At 32.2% G+C, this 19,354-nt stretch overlaps 1 protein-coding gene and 1 long non-coding RNA gene across 3 annotated transcripts; both read right to left on the bottom strand.

Annotated features, from left to right (window-relative positions):
- Positions 1 to 6,375: 6,375 nt before the first annotated feature.
- On the bottom strand, positions 6,376 to 10,773 carry LOC123199251. 2 transcript variants are annotated; one of them, XR_006498290.1, is made up of 3 exons: positions 10,163 to 10,773; positions 7,113 to 7,287; positions 6,376 to 7,021 (listed from the first exon to the last, which is right to left on the bottom strand). It is a non-coding gene; the product is annotated as an uncharacterized LOC123199251 (long non-coding RNA). The 2 variants fall into 2 exon arrangements; XR_006498289.1 differs by lacking the exon at positions 10,163 to 10,773 and having other exon boundaries at positions 7,113 to 8,542.
- A 1,479-nt stretch (positions 10,774 to 12,252) lies between these two features.
- On the bottom strand, positions 12,253 to 16,033 carry LOC123198973 (disease resistance protein RPV1-like). The gene is made up of 5 exons (XM_044613775.1): positions 15,353 to 16,033; positions 13,701 to 14,781; positions 13,128 to 13,496; positions 12,386 to 13,007; positions 12,253 to 12,266 (listed from the first exon to the last, which is right to left on the bottom strand). The coding sequence occupies exons 1-5, from the start codon at positions 15,868 to 15,870 to the stop codon at positions 12,253 to 12,255; spliced, it is 2,604 nt and encodes an 867-aa protein (XP_044469710.1). The 5' UTR covers positions 15,871 to 16,033.
- Positions 16,034 to 19,354: the final 3,321 nt, after the last annotated feature.

Genomic DNA, 19,354 nt, shown 5'->3' on the forward strand with positions numbered 1-19,354 from the left:
GATACTTATACAAGAAGACAAGTACAAAGAAGCCATACCTATGACCATACTTTATATGCAAAAGTTCCTTAGTTTAAGGTAAGCCACACATATTACTTACTCCAACTAAAGTGACTTAATCAAATAACAAAATGCTTAACCAAAAACAGTAAATGAACTACAACTTCAATATTCTAGTTTGCTAACACTCCTCCTTAGAAATTGAAGTTGTTACACCAAGCAAGTGTCTCAATTTTTCAAATTGAGATTTAGCAAGAGGCTTGGTTAGAATATCAGCAACTTGATCAGTGGAGCTGCAGTGCTTTAAAGTTATTTCTCCTGACTTTTCAGCCTCCCGGATTGCATGAAATTTTACACTTATATGCTTGGTTCTTCCATGTTGAATGGGATTCTTAGCTATTGAGATGGCTGATTTATTGTCAACATATATAGTAACACTCTTGGAGAAATGGTAGTCCAAATCTGTGAGCAGTTTCTTCAACCAAACAGCTTGGTTTGCAGCATTAGCAGCAGCTATATACTCTGATTCAGCTGTGGATTGAGCAACAACCTCCTGTTTTCTTGAATTCCAGCAAAACATAGCTCCTCCAAAGCAGAAGCAATATCCAGAGGTGCTTTTATAGTCATCTTGGCATCCTGCCCAGTCACTATCTGAGAACCCTATCAGCTCATCCTTTTGTTGACAAGAGAACCACAAGCCATAGTCATAGGTGCCTTTGACATACCTTAAAATTCTTTTGGCAATTGACCAGTGGAAAATGCTTGGTTCTTGCATAAATCTGGAAAGTAAAGAGGTGGCAAACATTAAATCAGGTCTGCTAGAGCACAAGTAAAGCAAACATCCCACTAATCTTCTATATTGAGTGGCATCTACTTTTTCAGCTCCATCATTTTTCATAGGCTTTATATTGACAACAAGTGGAGTGGAAGCTGACTTGCAATTTGTCATATGGAACCTGCTCAGTAAGTCTTTGGCATATCTTTCTTGCGAAATGAAAATTCCATCAGGAAGTTGGACAATTTCCAGGCCAAGAAAGTACTTCATCAGGCCAAGATCAGACATCTCAAACTCCTTTTCCATGCTGAGTTTAAATTCCAACAATTGAGCAACATCTCCTCCTGTCACCAATAAGTCATCAACATACAAGGATACAATGAGTTTAACTTCATCATTTTGTCTCTTAATGTACAAGGTAGGTTCACTTTGATTGCATACAAATCCTAGGCTTAGTAAGTGACCATGTATTCTACTATACCAAGCCTTAGGAGCTTGCTTAAGCCCATAAAGAGCCTTGTGTAACCTATAAACACATTCTTCTTTTCCTGGAATTACAAAGCCTTCAGGTTGATGAACATAAATTTCCTCATCCAGAATTCCATTCAAGAAGGCTGATTTGACATCAAAATGATGTATCTTCCAGCCAGCTTTAGCGGATAAGGCTATTAAAAGCCTAATTGTGTCATACCTTGCTACAGGAGCAAAGGTTTCAGAGAAATCAGTCCCAGGTTGCTGCATATACCCTTTAACCACCAATCTGGCCTTGAGTTTGTTGACTGAACCATCAGGTTTCAGTTTTATTCTGAAAATCCATTTAACTCCAATTGGTTTGTGGCCTGCAGGTTTTTCCACTAAGCTCCAGGTTCCATTTTTTGTGATCATATTCAATTCCTCCTTCATGGCATTTAACCATTCATTATTTGAGGATGCTTCTTCAAAGTTCTCTGGTTCTTTCAGAGCTAAATTACACCTCCTATAAATGTCATCAAGTGACCTCATTCTTGAAGCAGGAACTATCTCATCATTGTTACTTTCATGCAACAAACTTTCAGCCTTGGAAACTGATTCTGAAGAAGTTATGGGCTGAGAATGGTCATCTAAATTATTTTCCCAGCTCCAAGACTTTGCTTCATCAAATTTAACATTTCTACTAACCACAACACTTGAAGTTTGAGGAAGGAATATTCTGTACCCTTTTGAGACTGAACTATAGCCAATAAAAATTCCAATGTCAGCCTTAGAATCCAGCTTTGATCTTTTCTCTTGTGGAATAAGGACATAGCAGATACAACCAAAGGTTTTTAGATGATCCACTGATGCTTTTCTTCCATGCCATTTTTCAAAAGGAGTAGCATTATCTAATGCTTTGGAAGGCAGCATATTCAGTAGGTATATGGCTGTATTGGTAGCTTCTGCCCAAAAACTTTTTGGCAGCCTTTTCTCAAATAACAAGCATCTTGCCATTTCCATTATTGATCTATTCTTCCTTTCACTAACCCCATTTTGTTGAGGGGTATAAGGAGTGGTAAGTTGATGGATAATTCCTTCATTTCTACAGTAATCAGCAAATGCATGAGAGGTGTACTCACCTCCATTGTCAGTTCTCAGAATTTTAATTTTTGTTGCTGATTGTTTTTCCACTTCCAATTTGAATCTTTTGAAAGTGTCTAGGACTTCACTTTTTAGCTTGAGAAAGTAACCCCAACAATATCTAGTTAGGTCATCAATGAAGATTAGCATGTATTTGCTTTCATTCAATGATAAGGTATCCATGGGACCACACAAATCAGAATGCAGCAGCTGAAGTTTTTCATTTGCTCTCCAACTGCTTTTTGTAAAAGGCAGCCTAGCTTGCTTCCCAAATTGACATACTTCACACAACTCTTTGGGGTTAATTATAGCAGGCAAATTCAGAACTAGTTCATCATCATGCATACTTTTCAAAGCAGAAAAATTGAAGTGTCCTAGTCTACTATGCCATAATTTTGATTCATCAACAACTGTGTTTGCTGAATTAGCTTCTGGAAGTGGCCATTTGATAGCAAAATTATTGTCTTTCATATCCACTGACATGACTTCAAGACCATTCTTATCAAAAATAAAGCATGTATTATTCTCAAAGTTGAGAGAATATCCATTTTGCATCATTTGACCAACACTCAGCAAATTGTGACTTATATTTGGAACATAAAGTACATCATGTATGAGTTTGGTACCTTTTGGTGTCTTGACTAGGACTGATCCTTTGCCTTTGACCTCCAGCAAATCTCCATTTCCTATTCTGACTTTGGAGCAGAAAACAGAGTCAAGATTGGTGAAAAGTGAAGCATCATGTGTCATATAGCTTGAACAGCCACTGTCAATCAACCAGGCTGTAGGTACTTGATTCTTCTGTAAAACATGACATGAAGCCACAAACAAACTTTCATTTGAGACTTCTTGATTTTCAGCAATTTGAGCTTGCTGAGTATTCTGACCTTGGCTTGATGGCTTGTTTCTACACACTTTATCAATGTGTCCTTGCTGATTACACAGCCTACATCTTACATTTGGCCTAAACCAGCAATTGTTTGGAGAATGACCTTTTCTTTTACAGTAAGGACACAAAGTAAGCTTTCCTTTCTTGTCAATTTGTGACTTGTTCTTATCTCTTTTTTCATCTCTTCTGCCAAAGGATTGTTTCTTGCTGCCATAATCAGTCCAGTTTTTATTTTGAACTCTCATACTCAAGGCTTGCTCAGTTGAATCTTCCTGCCTTAATGCCCTTCTTTGGTCTTGAGCTTTCAAGGCATTCAACACCTCAGATAAGGTGAGTTCAGAGAAGTCTTTGGAGTCTTCCAGTGAAGAGATCTTAGCTTCATATCTCTCTGGAACAGTGACAAGTATTTTTTCCACAACCCTTTGATCAGAAAGGGTCTCTCCCATTAGCCTGATTTGATTCACCACTTTGAGCACTCGGTCTGCATAGTCTTTAACTGTTTCAGCTTCCTTCATCTTCAGCACTTCAAACTCTCTCCTTAGGTTCAAGACATTCATTTGTCTTGACCTCTCATTTCCTAAGGAGTCTTCCTTCAACCTGTCCCAAGCTTCTTTGGCTGTTTCACATGAGACAATTTTTGTGAAAACAGCATCAGTTACTGCTTGATGGATCATAGACAAGGTTCTAGGACTCTTAGTCATCTCTTCTTCATGCATTCTGATTTGGTTCAAAGTTGGATTTGGCCCCAAAGGAGAGGGTTGTTTCTCCTCCTCAACATACTGCCACAATCCTAAACCCCTCAAGAATGCCTTCATTTTTACTGCCCATATGTGATAGTTCTCACCATTGTATATTGGTGGTGACATAGAAGAAGACAAGGATGCCATGGAGCAATAACTGAGTAAATGTTTTTTTTTTTAAGACTGATTTTTTTTTTTCGAACAAGTTCATACACCCCTTAAGATCTCAATGCTCTGATACCATGTTCAATTTAAAGCAGACTGAAAACATACCTTACTGAATTTTTAATATGCAGGATTTTAGCAATTTTCCAGAAAACTGGGCAGCAAGGTTACAGCAAGTTTCAGAAAAACAGGGGAGCAAGTTTTTCAGCTTAAAGATGAAAGAAAGAGAGCTGAAAGATAAATTTTCGGAAGTGTTTTTTCTTCATTAATTAAGGATACTTATACAAGAAGACAAGTACAAAGAAGCCATACCTATGACCATACTTTATATGCAAAAGTTCCTTAGTTTAAGGTAAGCCACACATATTACTTACTCCAACTAAAGTGACTTAATCAAATAACAAAATGCTTAACCAAAAACAGTAAATGAACTACAACTTCAATATTCTAGTTTGCTAACAATAAATTCCAAATCTACTTGGGGTGACAAATTGGGTGGACGGAGAGTTCATGCCCTTTGAACTCAAGATGGGATGCAGCTCCATTAGCTTTAGACATAAAAAAGCATGCAAGATATAAGCATAAAGACAAATAGGTGCAAAATTGATATAAATGATACTGAGTTTGAGGTCTAAATTTGAACTGAAATAAAATCAGCCTAGCAGGATATCAAATTGACTTGAGTTCCAAAGCATAACAGCCCGAGTCATGGAAACCTTAGAATTTGTTCTACTTACACAGTAGCAACAGACTCTAATAGTTAAGTTCTGACGTAATTTGATTCAGATCTGAGAAGACTTCAATTTAACAATAAGCTGTATCTAATGTAAATGAAATCAACAGAAGATGAATTGTTTATAAGTGTGCAAAAGGAGAAAAGCAGATGTAGTATGTAGCAATCTAATTATACAAATCCAGTGATGAAAGTCAAATATCATAAGTAGAGAAAGAAAAAGGCTTTAATTTAAATGCAAAAGCAACAAAAACAAGATACTGGTTTTCCATTTCTTGGTCTTCATGCTCATGATTAGAATCAGGCAGCCACTAACATCTAAAATCAAAACAGAGGAATTCTAAGAATAATTTTCTTTCATGATAACTAACATGCACATCACCACTTACTCCAAGTAACGACTGTATAACAGGTGCCTCTTCTTCAGTTAATGAGCATTGGATGCCTAACAGTAGGATAACAGCTTCCATTTAACTACCTCCCATCCCAAGCTTGAACCAGATACTAAATTAGATACAGTCTTCTCATTGCAATCTTTCATGCTTCACAGATAAATCATATATCAAATGCCAAAGGGAACTAATATCAAGAAAACCAAAGGCAACAAGTATATGAATATGAGGTTTCATTGACAATAGATTAAGGAGTTAAAATTTCTATGTAGAAAAAAGATGCTTATAGTTGTAGGCCTATCTATCGCTTGTATATTCCTGAATAAGGAGACCATCTATCTAAAATTTCAAACAATTTCAGAAAATTCTCCCATTGTTCATGTTCCTCATAGCAATTTGATAGTACTTCAAACAGTCATTAAAAGAGCAATTTACAGTATTCAATTTCTGGTCTCTATCCATTAATCTTGTTTATCTTCTCAAATCATCATCTTTGACATACAATAAAGTCACTCCACATATTTGCTCAAAATATTATGATTTTACATACAATAATTAAGTAACAATTAAACCTTCTCCAATAATAAAGGATGTTTCACACGATCTTTTTCATCAAGTCAATTGTTAAATTCGACATGAATTACTTAACAGTAATTTTTTAAAGACCTTATTAACACATTAATGCATATCATGAAATCTAGATTATAACTTGATAAAAAAGGTAAATGGCATTGTCGCTTCTATTTTTATTTTGTCCTATATTCCCTTCGTTTTCTAAACATCCAAGAGGGAAGGGAATATTTGCAGCTACATTTCCACCCGTTACACATACAAGTGAGAGTTTATCTAAACCCCTGGGCAAATAAAATTCATGATACAACAAAGAAGCCCCAACAATAAACTTTAACACTATACAACCATATAATGTACTGTTAAATATAAAAATAAACAAGACAGAGCCCAACAAGTCATAATCATAAGTATATGAAATAAATGTAGAACAAGTCCAAACATTATAATGAATGACTGTACACTAGAAGCGCAAATCCAAAAATGTAAAGGAAAGAAAAGGAAGAGAACATAAAAGATGATTTTTCAACCAATTTGCCTGTTAATTGAAAGGTTGCTAAATCATATATCAATAAAAAGAATATTCATTACAATCATTCACTAAGGATCAATGGAGATCGTACCAAAACAAAAGCATTGAAAAGGTAATAACTTAGCATATCAACGGGAGAGTTCGCCTCAGTCAGGGAAAATGTTATTCACTCACAAATAAATTCTCTACACATTCACTAAGGTTGCACACAAATCATGCATTTGATAACTACATCTTGGGGATAAAAGCATATTCTTTGATCATTTGGTTGCTGAGCAAAAACAGGCTGGCTAGGAACTTGATAATCATAAGAGTTTGGACCAGCCAGAGGATATCTCTCAGGTATTCCTCCATATGCTTCCCTGTCAAATAAAATGTTGCATCTTGCTCACGAGTGCACAACAGATCAGAAAACAGGCAGAACAAGCCTACGATGTTCAGTTTGCTCTTTGTTTCTCAAAGTGTTGACGTCTACCAAAACCTCCACCCCTTTTCTTATCAGATTTCGACCTCTCCAGTTGTTCAGTCCTTTTCTGAAGTGGATCAAGAGGATAGTCAGGTTCAAGCCTCTACTCTTGGACACAACTAACTACACCTTTCAAAGCAGCAAGTTCCTGTGCATTTACATCAATCTGTATTGAAAAGAAAATTCTCATTTTGCATTTAGTTACAGTGGAATTTCCGAGAATCAGTCACTCATTATGCTTTAGTATGAAAATTAACCTGTGCACTAGTATCTCCACCCGAACTCACACCCTTTCCCTGTGAGTTTCTCCTTCAATTCTTTAAGTATGTCTTCAAGAGGGGAACAGGGGGAAAGCTTTCAGTAAGCTGAAGGCATGAATGAAATCTACGGCATCAATTTGTTTCCCGCCATTAACCGAGGACTCAACAACCCCTGTACAGAGAGTGAAGCTAGATGATGAGCAAATTTCACATCAAATTATTTCTCCAAGTTATGCCAAGCAGCAATGGATATAACACCTAATTAATTACTAGTTATGCCGAACAGCCTGAGATAAAGCCAACCCGAAAACACACTGAATAACATTTAAAAAAAGGCACTTCAACATTCTGTAATAGAGAACTACAAAGCATAGACCACGAATGTAAATTGCCGAAAGTTAGCCAAATAGTTCAGAAGGCAACATAAAGTAAGCTTTACCTTGAAACTATTAAACTACTATGCGGTAAGCCAAATCATCTATAAAAAATACCATAGGAAAAAGTTCCAAGATCAGGCATATCGTGAAGATTAGGCAAACAAAAAGCCCTAGAAATGGAGTAAATTTCCTCTGGAAGCAACACTTGCTTTATTAAATTTGCACAACCATCAGCCATCCCTTTACCATATGAGAAAGGGACATGGGGACATAAAGGGGATCTTATCAGCATGTTTTGACCTAAAATATTATAAGCTCAAGGATTTTGTACTTACATTACTGTAACATCCCTCCCCAGAAGTGCTGTCTTCTGAAGGAAAAATGTTACGAATTAATATCTGGAGCATTTATTTTAAAACAAATTTTAAAATGAACTCGTCGCTAAAAGTGTTCCCAAATTATTCTGAGAAAACTAAAAATTTGGAAGCGAACAAAAGATGTATATATCCCATATGAAAACTCATATGAAAACATTTGAAATCATAGAGTAATCATTTACATGCCCCTAGATACAATTGTACAATTATCTGAATAGGGTTAAAAGTCAACAATATCATATGCATGCAACAAAAATCATAGATAACCTAGCCTAGCCCGGACCTATCTTTGCTGACCTAACCCTGCCTCACAACTACCTCGATCACTTGTACTTGCAATCATGAAAGAAAAGGAAGTGAGAGATAAGAACACTCAGTAAGGGAAAAGAATTAAATAAACTATTTGGAAGTTGACTACAGGGATTTAACACTTTTCTAAGTCACTCTCAAGACTCAATCTCACATCATAACCTCCTCAAGGAATCGAGGGGCTAATCTAGTTCATCCTTTACTATTTGGGTCACACTTTGTCTCATCTGGTGTCCATTTGATACTTTTTGGAAGTTGACTACAGGGATTTGAAACTTTTCTAAGCTCGAGCTCTCTTTCTTTTTCTCATTGCACCATTTCTGAATCTGAATTGTACTCTACTATGAGCATACTCTACTGCGAGCAGACACTACTACCGATCTATGTCTAACTACGGACGTGTCCTATTGTAGATGTGCCTTACTATGGGTGGTGTAGCGTAAAGTGTCCTGTCATAGTTCGTAGCATGCATGTGTGCGTTATCTCTTACTAATATTGCTTCTATTTAAAACTATCCATAATCCACCAGACCATACTCTTGGGATGACCCCTGAATCCTGAGCCTCAAATTCTTTTTCCTGGTTTTCTTTCTTTTCTTGCTCTCTCCTTTCTTTCCTTTCCTTTCTTTCTTTTCTTCCTTTTCTTTTTCTCCTCCTCTTCGTTCTTTTTTTCTTTCCAAAAACTGTAAAATACTGTTCATTAGACTATTGATTTGGTAGAGTAGTCTTTTTTTTTTTCAAGCAATTTAACATTCCCAACAATCTCTAATCACATAAGCTATATATCATTGAAAAGAAGATTCACAGAGCTTTTGAATCAGTTATAATAACACTCATGATGCATCAAATAAAGTAGTCAAAATATGGGACAAAATCAGTGGCAAAACTGTAAATATTTTTCAACTCTCTGTCATGAACAAAGTCACACACATAGATACCCCAAATAGGAAAGCAACCTCTCTTAACTTCAAAATCATCATTTATAACATAGAGAAAAGGAACCAAAAGCATAAAATATGAAACATATCAAGAATGATTCCACTTACCTTATTTTAAGCTAATCTTCTCAAGTTGGCTCCCTCCTCTTTGTCTTACCTCTTTTATCACCAAAACCACCTTAAATCAACACCAAAACACACTAAAATATTCATATAACATACATCTAATATATATATAAACATAGGTAAGGGGAAAAGAAAGAGATCTTTTAGTTACCAAGGCCTCCAAAGTGTTTTCTCTTTTTTTCTTTTCTTACTTTTCTTTCAAAACCCTTCAAATCATCCACTTTTCTTCCAAAAACAAAGAAAAAGCATGAAGAAGGCCGCTCTCTTCTGGAAGAGATGGGAGAAGATGATGGAAAAAGGCATAAAGTTCTCTTTTTTGTTTTTTCTCTCTTTATATATATACATACTTTTTAATATAGGTATATATCTATATATACACCTTTGTCTTTTTGTAATTGTTTTATATAGATATACACCAACACACATTTGAACATATTTATTTAAAACTGGAATGTCTCAAAGCAAAGCTAAAAGACATAAATACCCCTGGAACGTACCTGAGGGTATTGCAATTACCTTTTCTATAACAACATTCGAACCTTCAAGTTTCAATCATTTATGAGATCTTTCATCAATCTCATAAAAATATAATGAATATTTCCATTAATAATAACAATAATACCAATATCAGCATAGCCTTATGTAATTTCTACATATGACAAATTGAGTGACACAATACCGTTTTCCATAGGCTATGGGTTGAGATCACTGTATAATCATTCTCTCTAAAATAAAAAGCAAAAAATAATGATCAAAATCTTAATCATATGAAGTTATTGACATGTTGAGTTATGAACAATAACTTGATAAAACAATTTAAACGTATAAGACACCATATTTGTAACGAAAGGGAAATAATTTAGAAATAACTAGAGGAAACAATTAAAGGTTAGGTTACAAAAAAAATAAAATAAAGGATACCTTGCAAAATGTTTATTGTTGTAACTCCAAAAAACAAGGCCTGGGAAAAATGTCATATCTCTGTCCACTCTTGCATCTCTTCTCTAATCATTATTTTTGGCATATAACAAAGTCAATCCACATTTTTTCACCTGGCCTTGAACCTTACCATTCTTAGTTGCATGTTTAATGAAGAACTCAACAACACCCTGGCTATTCGAATTTACCCAGTAGTTCTTAAAGAACTTATAACTTATGAATACATGATCTGATTCAATAACATCCTCACCTTCAAGAAACTGATGCCCATCGTTAATTAAAGAAAGACCGGAAACAACCTTTGCATTAATAATCAGGTGAAATCCAACATGGTAATTTCCAAGTTGTTGATAGTCTTGTAATGATACAACATCATAGAAAGCGAAACCAACTATGTTATCATTGACCCAACCTTTTGGAAACTCTACAAAAGATTCATTACTTTTTAAGTCAAAATGCTTTGGAATTTCGCATCCAGGGTAAAAAAAGCACGTCATTGGCCAACGAGAAGAGATATCCTGCATGTACATTAGCAGTCCATTTAATACTATATATTTTAATATTATGTCATAAGAAACTCTATATTCATAAATCAATAGTCCAAGTAAGATTTTTAGATATAAAATATTTTGATTAAAGAGTTATCAACTTTGTCTTAGATTAAGACTACATAGTATTTCATTATATCAAATAAAAATAATTAAATATATTAATTATTTAGTTAACAATAGTAAGTTTATATGTATAAGAATATTATATAATAAGATAGCTATGTTTTAAATGTAATTTTGTATAATATAATTTAAAGTTAAGATATCATGAGAATAGTAAATTCAATAGTATGTTGAGAATAAAAGTGTGAGAATTACAAATTGGTGGAATTGTTTATTATTGTAAAGAATATTGTGGTGTTAAAATGGTTTTTATAAATTGATGGACACATCTTATGTTTTTCAAAACAAATGGTGGTTTTTGGTTAATAATGTAAAATGGTGAGTTTCAACCAAATCAGATTGTTCCATAATAAATGATAGAGAATTATGAAAAAGGTAGAAGTTTCACTTAGGCTTTCAATTTCCTTTCCTATTCTTGATTTTTTGTTTTCTCTTTCGTCAAAACCTGCATTCTTCTTTCATCAAATTTGTTCTAGATAGTTTAATTCAATATAATCTTTAATTCAAAATCACTGTATCACAAGACGACAAATTATCTATATATCTAATAGTATACTCAATATTAAGTATATATAGTTTTATTGTTTTGTAATTACCCTTCTAAATACTTCTCCCTTAAAATTTTTGTATACACAAGAAGCTAATTAATCTTTTCTTGAGATTATATTGAATTAAATTTCCACTAGTTTCATAATTCAGTATCATTAGGTGTGTATTGTCTGAAAAATTCCATCAAAATGATGAAAATAAAGGGACTTATGTTTAAAGGGAGATGTTTTGAATCAAAGTGTGAGAAGTGCAAGGTGATGGATTAGTTTGTAATGGTACTTAAGTGTTAGAATAGCAAAGTGGGGTATCTAATTAAAATTAAATCAAAACGGTGAGTTTTATTCAAAACTCATCGTTTCATTATAGCACAAACAGGAAGAAGAAAGCCTAGCCACTTTGTTCAAGCATAGTTTCTTTTCCAGGTTTCAATCAAAAAATCAAAGAGAGATGGATTGCATTATTATGAAATTTGAATTTAATATATATATATATATATATATATATATATATATATAGTAGTCCAGACTTATAAGCAAGACACTACAAAGGTAGGGCTATTTGTTAAGTTTATATAAATTAAAATTTTAATTTACACATCATTTACTGTTAAAATGAAATATGTATACTCATATTTAATTTTTAAGTCTTTTGAATGGGATATTAAAAGTTATAAAGTTTGAAGATTCAAAATTTATAGAAAATGAATTGACATCATCAGAAAACAGAAAAAGTGAGAGAGATAAACTTACTTTACGACGATAAAATTGATAGTATGAATTTCTCTCAAAATTCAAGAGAGCATCTGCCAGCTCAAATTTTAATTTGAAACAATTGAAGAAGTTGATGTGCCTAATAGAAGAATCCTTACATAGGAAATTTGATATTGATTCAAGAGATGCGCAATTCACTACACTAATTTCCTCTAGACTGCTTGGAAGCTCCGGTAAGTGTTTAAGCCTGTGGCAATTGCATAAATAAAGACCTCGTAGGTTAGAGAGGTCTTTGATGCTCTCTGGTAGCGTCTCCAAATTGTTTTGTTCAAGACATAAATAATTTAGTGAGAGTAATTGGCCAATATTGTTGGGTAACACTTCGATGCAACAATCAATCAGGCGTAGCGCTATCATTCTTTGGAAAACAGATAAATCGACAAGTGGGATACCCAATCGCTTCTTTTTAAGAGATTTCAACTCACGAATACTATTTGGTAATCTCTCAAGCTTTGAACATTTTTTAAGGCTCAATCTTACTAGTCTAAATAAATGCCCTATTGATGAAAATTCTTTAATAGCAGTTCCATTTAGATATAAATTTTCAACTGTATTAGGGAGATGTGGAACTTTTTTGAGATTTGAGCAATTGGAGAGATTAGCTTCTCGAAGAGATTGGCAATTAGAACTAATTGGAAGATTATCAAAGCTTTTGCATCCTCGTAGATTCAAGATAACAAGTTTATGGAGATTATAGATGGATGAGAAACCCTCAAGCAAATTTGTACAACCTGCTAGAATCAAACTCTCAAGATTTGGCATAAGTGAAAAATCTGGTATTCTGCATAGATGCTTAGAGCACCTAAGGTCAATATATTTCAAATTAACAAGAACCTGCCAAAAAAGGAAAAAATTAAATTAAATGAAGTAAAGCTAGAAACATAACTAACTTACAAAAAAAATTACAATTTAAGGCATATAAAAAAAAAAAGCAATATAAAAGTTAATAAATACCTGGTTACCAGTCCAGAGTTTTTTAACTTTGCTATTAGGCATGTAAAGTGCAACAAGGTTCTTTGCATTAAAATTTGACGGCAATGATTTGTCAAGATATCCATGAAAGCAAAAGTGTCTTATCTCATAGAAATCAAACTTAAGTTTCTCAAAACCATGCACCTTTCCATCATTGGAGTTTTCTCTTTTCAACCATCTCAAAATACGATGCAATGTAGAGGAATCAGATTCAGGCACCTTCTTTCCATGTTGAGACCCATAAAATTTCAAGAATCTTAGGTTTTGCATGTCGTTGAAAACTTCACGATTTAAATGCAGCTCTTCTACTTTAGACATATCCAAGCATATGCTTCGAATTGCTCTAGTTCCCTGGTAATCACAAGCATATTGGTGAAAAGTCAATTTGAAATTACTTAATTACATCAATTCTTAAGTAATTTAGTCTCAAATATGTTTCTTTTCAGAATATGTAAATAAAAATAATAATAGATGTGTCATCACTACCCTATACCAAATATTTTATTATAATTTATGTATAAAATAGAAATAAAAAATTAGTGTTTTGACTCTTACCGTATTATTCTTCAATACTGAAAATACATCCTCATGATCCCACAACCGACTACGTTTGCCAGGATTATAAATTGATTCTTGCTGAACAATTTCTCTACCCATTTCTTTAAGTAAATCATGCATTGTTATGGTGTCATATGAAGTAGTTATGAGACACCTTTCAATGAGAACATTTATATAAATATGAGCGTCTAAGTCACGAGTATTCAAGATTGCTTCTACAATATCTCTTTTATACCCTTTAAAGTAACATACAATATCCAAAAATACACACTTCTGTTTATCATCTAGTCCTTCGTAACTTATTTTTAATACCTTTTGGACATCCCCATGAGGACTTGTTTTCAAGTTTTCTAGTGTACTTTTCCATTCTCTCTCCGTCCTCTCGAATAGAAAGGAACCTAAGACTTCAAGAGCTAATGGAAGACCTTTAGCATAATCTACTACTTTAGATGATAGCTCGATATAATATTCTGTTGGAGAGTTTCCTTTAAGGGCATATAGGTCAAAAAGTTGAAAAGCATCATCAGGAGATAACTTTATCATCTCATGAATGTGATCCACTTCACAATTTCTTAGCACATGTTTATCCCTTGACGTTATAATGATTCGACTGTATGAATCCAACTCACCAAAAATTGCCATTAAACATTGCATTTGATTTAAATTCGTTACATCATCAAATACAATAAGAACTTTTTTTCTGCTAATAAGACTTCTTCTTGTGAAGGTGAATCTATGATTGGGATGTTCATCCCCTAAAACTGTAGAACTCAGTTTTTGGCATAAGTCATTTAATCCCCCACTTTTTTCTGATTCTTCTCTAATATTTGAAATGAAGTAAGATTCTTCAAATTGTTTAGAGATTTTTTTAAATATAGCATCAGCAAGAGTAGTTTTTCCTATGCCCCCGATGCCCCAAATTCCTAGCTTGCAAACACCCTTTGAACATAATAAATTTTCAATCTCTTCGATTGATGACTCTAGTCCAACTAGGTATTTGGAAGGAATAATTGAAGAGTTGTAAACCAATTTCTTCCATACATCGTTGACAAGATCTTTTATCAGCGTTGCCTCATTCCTAAAAGTAAAAAATAAATAATTAAATGATATGATACTAAAATTAAATGACTAAAAACGAAATAAAGAAATATAACATAATCATTGAATAAAAATTTTTAAAATGTAAGATTGGCATGACAAAGAACTGCATCATGACATGAACTCAAGTTCATTTCTCAGTGGCACAAAATTTTTGATTCAAATATAATTTGATCATCACTTTCTAAATCCTAAAAACCTATAAAACTTATCAATGCTAAAATTCAATTCAATTCTCGGAAAAAATGAAATAATCAGTAAGAATGTATTCAATAATATATCATATTTAGATAGTAATTAGCTGTCATTCAAAAAGGTAAAACTGACCGTTCGTCTCAATTGATAGTGTTTGTGTTAAGTCTTTCTGTGTTTCGGGTCAAAAGACACACAACAAGAACCCAACCAAAATTAGCATAGTATAAAATATAATATCAAACTTCTAATTGATTATTATTTTGACCATCTGACTCTGTTTCCAGTAAATCTGGAAAAGATAATAAAAATAGAAAACAGATGGAACTGCTGTGTGTAAGATTATTCCATTAAATTACCTAGAGTTCTTTGAATCATAACCAGAAATGCTGGCTGCATCCCCCAAAGCAGTCCTCCATCTCTGCAACATTTCTGAATCATCCATAAAACGCTTTTCAAGCTCAGCAAATGCTTTCCCAAAATCCCCAGTTTGATTCCTGACATCAGATGGATCTACTTGATAGAAGATTGGTATTACGATCTGATCATACGTGTTCTTACATTTAACAATCTCTTCAAGTTCTTTGAGACACCATCTGGAGGAAGCGTAACCTTTAGAGAAAATGATAACCGAGATCTTTGAATGTTCAATTGCCCTCAAAAGAGAGGGAGAAATTTCTTCTCCTCTATTAAGCTTATCATCAATGAAAGTTTTAATCTTTTTCTGACAAAAGGCTTCATACAGATGGCTGGTAATGTTTGTTCGGGTGTCCACACCATGGAAACTAAGGAAAACCTCATACTCTAGTTTAGGAGTAATGGAAGAAGAAGAAGAGGAAGCCATTAACTGCTGCAAGTGATGAGAGGTACTTCGCATAAACAAGGAAGGCTAAACTAAAACATCAGCTAATTGAGTAATTGAACTATATTCCAATATATCTAAGTCTTTTTCATCTCTTTTCCGGGAAGATGGTCTGCCTTTTTCTTCTTTGCTTTATCTGGTTTCCAGGAACATGCCCTGTCTTTCGTCCTTTTGACTTGGACTTTTAGACCTGTGAACATTACGCTACCCTTTGATTTCAAGCAAGTTGCCTTGCCTTTTTGCTTTTTACTGTTTTTCGGGCCCACCTAAGTTTTAAAGAAATGATACATTTTTATCCATAAGTTTTAAAAAGCATAAATTTTCACTCATCACCCATTTTTATTAATAATCTGTTAAGTTTTTTTTTTAAATGGTTATTTTATTTTTTTATTAAAATTACAAAATTACTATAATTTATTAATAATCTTAATAAATTACAATGTATCCCATAAACTTATGAAAAAGGAAAATAAAAAAAATAAGAGAGAAAGTTAAAAATAAAGAGAATAGGAGGAAAAATTTTATCAGTATTTTGAAATAAATTTACATACAATATATAGTCATTCTCCAATCAATCATAATGACTAAATCGTTATTAACATTTATTGGTATTTCACGATCAAATATCTTTTTATACTCTAAAAACAGAAAATTTTGTAAAACATATAATTTTACATAACAACATATGGAGTATAAAGACAGATGTGACAATATTATATGAATACCTCAAAAACATAAACTCTAAATATATACTTTTAAAGACTAAGTCCTTATCAACATACACCAATACAGTGACTAAAACATAACCTAATTGAGTAATTGAACTACATTCCATAATATTTGAATCTTTTTCATTTCTTTTCCAGGAAGATGGCCTGCCTTTCTCTTTTTTGTTTTATCTGCTTTCCCGGAAGATGCTCTGTCTTTCGTCTTTTTCACATGGACTTTTTGACCCGTGAGCATTACGCTGCTTTTTGATTCCCACATGCATTATATTTCCGAGCAAGTTACCTTGCCTTTTTCTTTTTTCGCTAAATGCCCAAGTTTTAAAGAAATACTCTTTTAGTCCTTTAAGTTTTAAAAAACTAAAGTCTCATCTGTCATTCATTTCTGATAGTAATCTGCTAAGTTTTCTTTGAAATAATTGTTTTACATTCTCATTAAAATTACAAAATTATTATCAACACTTAATATAGAAGTCAAACTACTAATATATTATTAACAATTTAAAAATTTACCTCTTAGACTCTTATAAAATATTAAAACTTTAACTAATTTTAAAATATTATATTTTCATTTTTAAAACTATTAAAGAACATAATAATGATTTTATTGCTCCTTCACTTGAGGTAATTCTCTAGCAGAAATAGATGTCGAATGAAAATTCATTTTTTTGTAATATACAATGTGAAAATATAGTTTCAACCAACCTTGGGTGGAAATTTATTGTCTGTATACGTATACTTGTAGCTCATCATGTTTTTAAAATCTTTCTTAGAAAATTAATAAAGATAACAAAGCTTAGATAGATTCAATTATCACTTTATTTTTTTGATAGATCAAAAGGTTTTTATTAAAATAATTAAAGTTGTTATCCCAAAAATAATATTAGAAAAATTATATTTAAGTTAATAATTAGAAATTTTGAATAATCAAAATTTTCTTTTGAAGGACTTCTTAAAAAGAATAATTTACGTTATTGAGGTATCTATGAAATTAGTAAATACTTATCCTTTGTATATTAAATAAAATATCTCTATCACACTCAATTTCAAAAGAAACTTATTTGATCAATTGACATAAAATATGCAGTCATTTTCCCATTAATTACAATGACTAAATTTTTGTTAACATACATCAGTATTCTTTAAATGCCATTTATTGCCTTCCCATCACAATTTGACACGTGTCCCTTTTTAAATGCCAGATATTGACGTTGCATATTTTTAGCAAGTCTACTTTCGTGCACCCCTTAATTTCAAAAATTACATTAAAGTCCTGTAATTTTGAAAATACTGAGTACCCCTTTACTCTCATCTAAATTAACTAAAGTTTACTATTTTTTATGCATATAATTTTTTCTTTTTTAGACTATATAAATTAAGTAGAACACAATTATACGGACAAATCTTTGGTTACCAAAAAAAAAAACTCAATTTAATACAAAACTTATTATTATCTCTTATCTTAATAACCTTAGATTTACAAATATTTTTTAATCCAACATTTCATTTAAAATTCAATCAACAAGAAATATGATTATTAATTGACAAAAATTATTTATTTTGTAAAAAATAATAGATTTTGTATAGATAAAAAATTTAGATATAAAGAATTTTATAAATACAACCACGTAAATATTCATCATAAATTTTAGAGTTGAATTTTTTTTTTATAAAACGTATATTTGTTGATTGTATGTGTATAATTCCTAAACTATTTATTAATATAGATTAACTTTAATAAAAATATAAAATTTATTAAATTATTATTATTAATACTTTTAGAATTTGGATTATAAAAGCATAAACCATGAGGAAAAAGTTGAGGGGTTTCAATTAAATTTTTAAAACATAGGTGAATAAAAGAAAATATGATGATGAGGTGGCGGTGATGTCATTCATTTCTAGCCAAAGACTTTTGATCCGCCGCAGGATTTTTTGTATTAACTAACTTGACCACCCCATCAAATAGATGCATTACAACTCTATTCAAGTTTCATTACAACTCTTAATGATAAATTTAGTTAGGAGTATGATTTAAACCTCGATGACTTAAACATGTTTAAGTTATCGAGCTGAATAAATTCAAAATTAAATTAAATTAATCATATTAAGCTGCAATTTATTTACCAGGGCAAATAGATTTGATTATTATGTTGATGTTACAATAACATCAACATAAATAAAATCCTTTTAAAAATTTTTATTATATTATATTAAGGGAAATTTTAGAAAATGGCCAAAATGCCCTCCGATTAAGCAAAAAATACCCAAAATTACTATTTTCAAGTCAAAATGCCCAAAATTACTGTTCCAAAAAAAAATGACTATGAATTTTTTTAATACCAAAACTACCCTTCTCCTCATATTTATATAACTCTCCCACTTACTATGGGGTTTTAATGTAATTTTAGATAACTATGAGGAGTTTTTGGATATTTTACATTATAAAGGCATTTTGATATTTATTTATTTATTTCAAACTTTTTATAAAATATCAAAATTACCCTTCCCTTCATTTATATAACTCCCCTCACTCATTATGGGGGTGAAAATAATTTTAGATAAATATGGGGGGTTTTTGGATATTTTACATTGTAAAGGCATTTTTATATTTATTTATTTATTTCAAACTTTTTCTAAAATATCAAAATTACCCTTCCCCTCATCTATATAAACCCTCCTCACTCATTTTATTTACACACACTTCTCATATCACTCAAACACTCACTCTCACTTTCATTTTTTTTCAACATCAATTAGTAGGGATTCGTTCG

The sequence above is a fragment of the Mangifera indica genome, chromosome 16 (genome assembly GCF_011075055.1).
Source record: "Mangifera indica cultivar Alphonso chromosome 16, CATAS_Mindica_2.1, whole genome shotgun sequence".
Taxonomy (NCBI): Eukaryota; Viridiplantae; Streptophyta; class Magnoliopsida; order Sapindales; family Anacardiaceae; genus Mangifera; species Mangifera indica.

What these genes read in the sequence shown, in the direction of transcription:
- LOC123198973 (XM_044613775.1), bottom strand. Translation starts at nt 15,870, where the DNA reads ATGCGAAGTACCTCTCATCACTTGCAGCAGTTAATGGCTTCCTCTTCT. An exon ending in CAGTATTGAAGAATAATACG is followed by an intron (nt 13,497 to 13,700) that starts GTAAGAGTCAAA and finishes TGTGATTACCAG; the next exon opens with GGAACTAGAGCAATTCGAAG. An exon ending in AACTCTGGACTGGTAACCAG is followed by an intron (nt 13,008 to 13,127) that starts GTATTTATTAAC and finishes CTTTTTTGGCAG; the next exon opens with GTTCTTGTTAATTTGAAATA.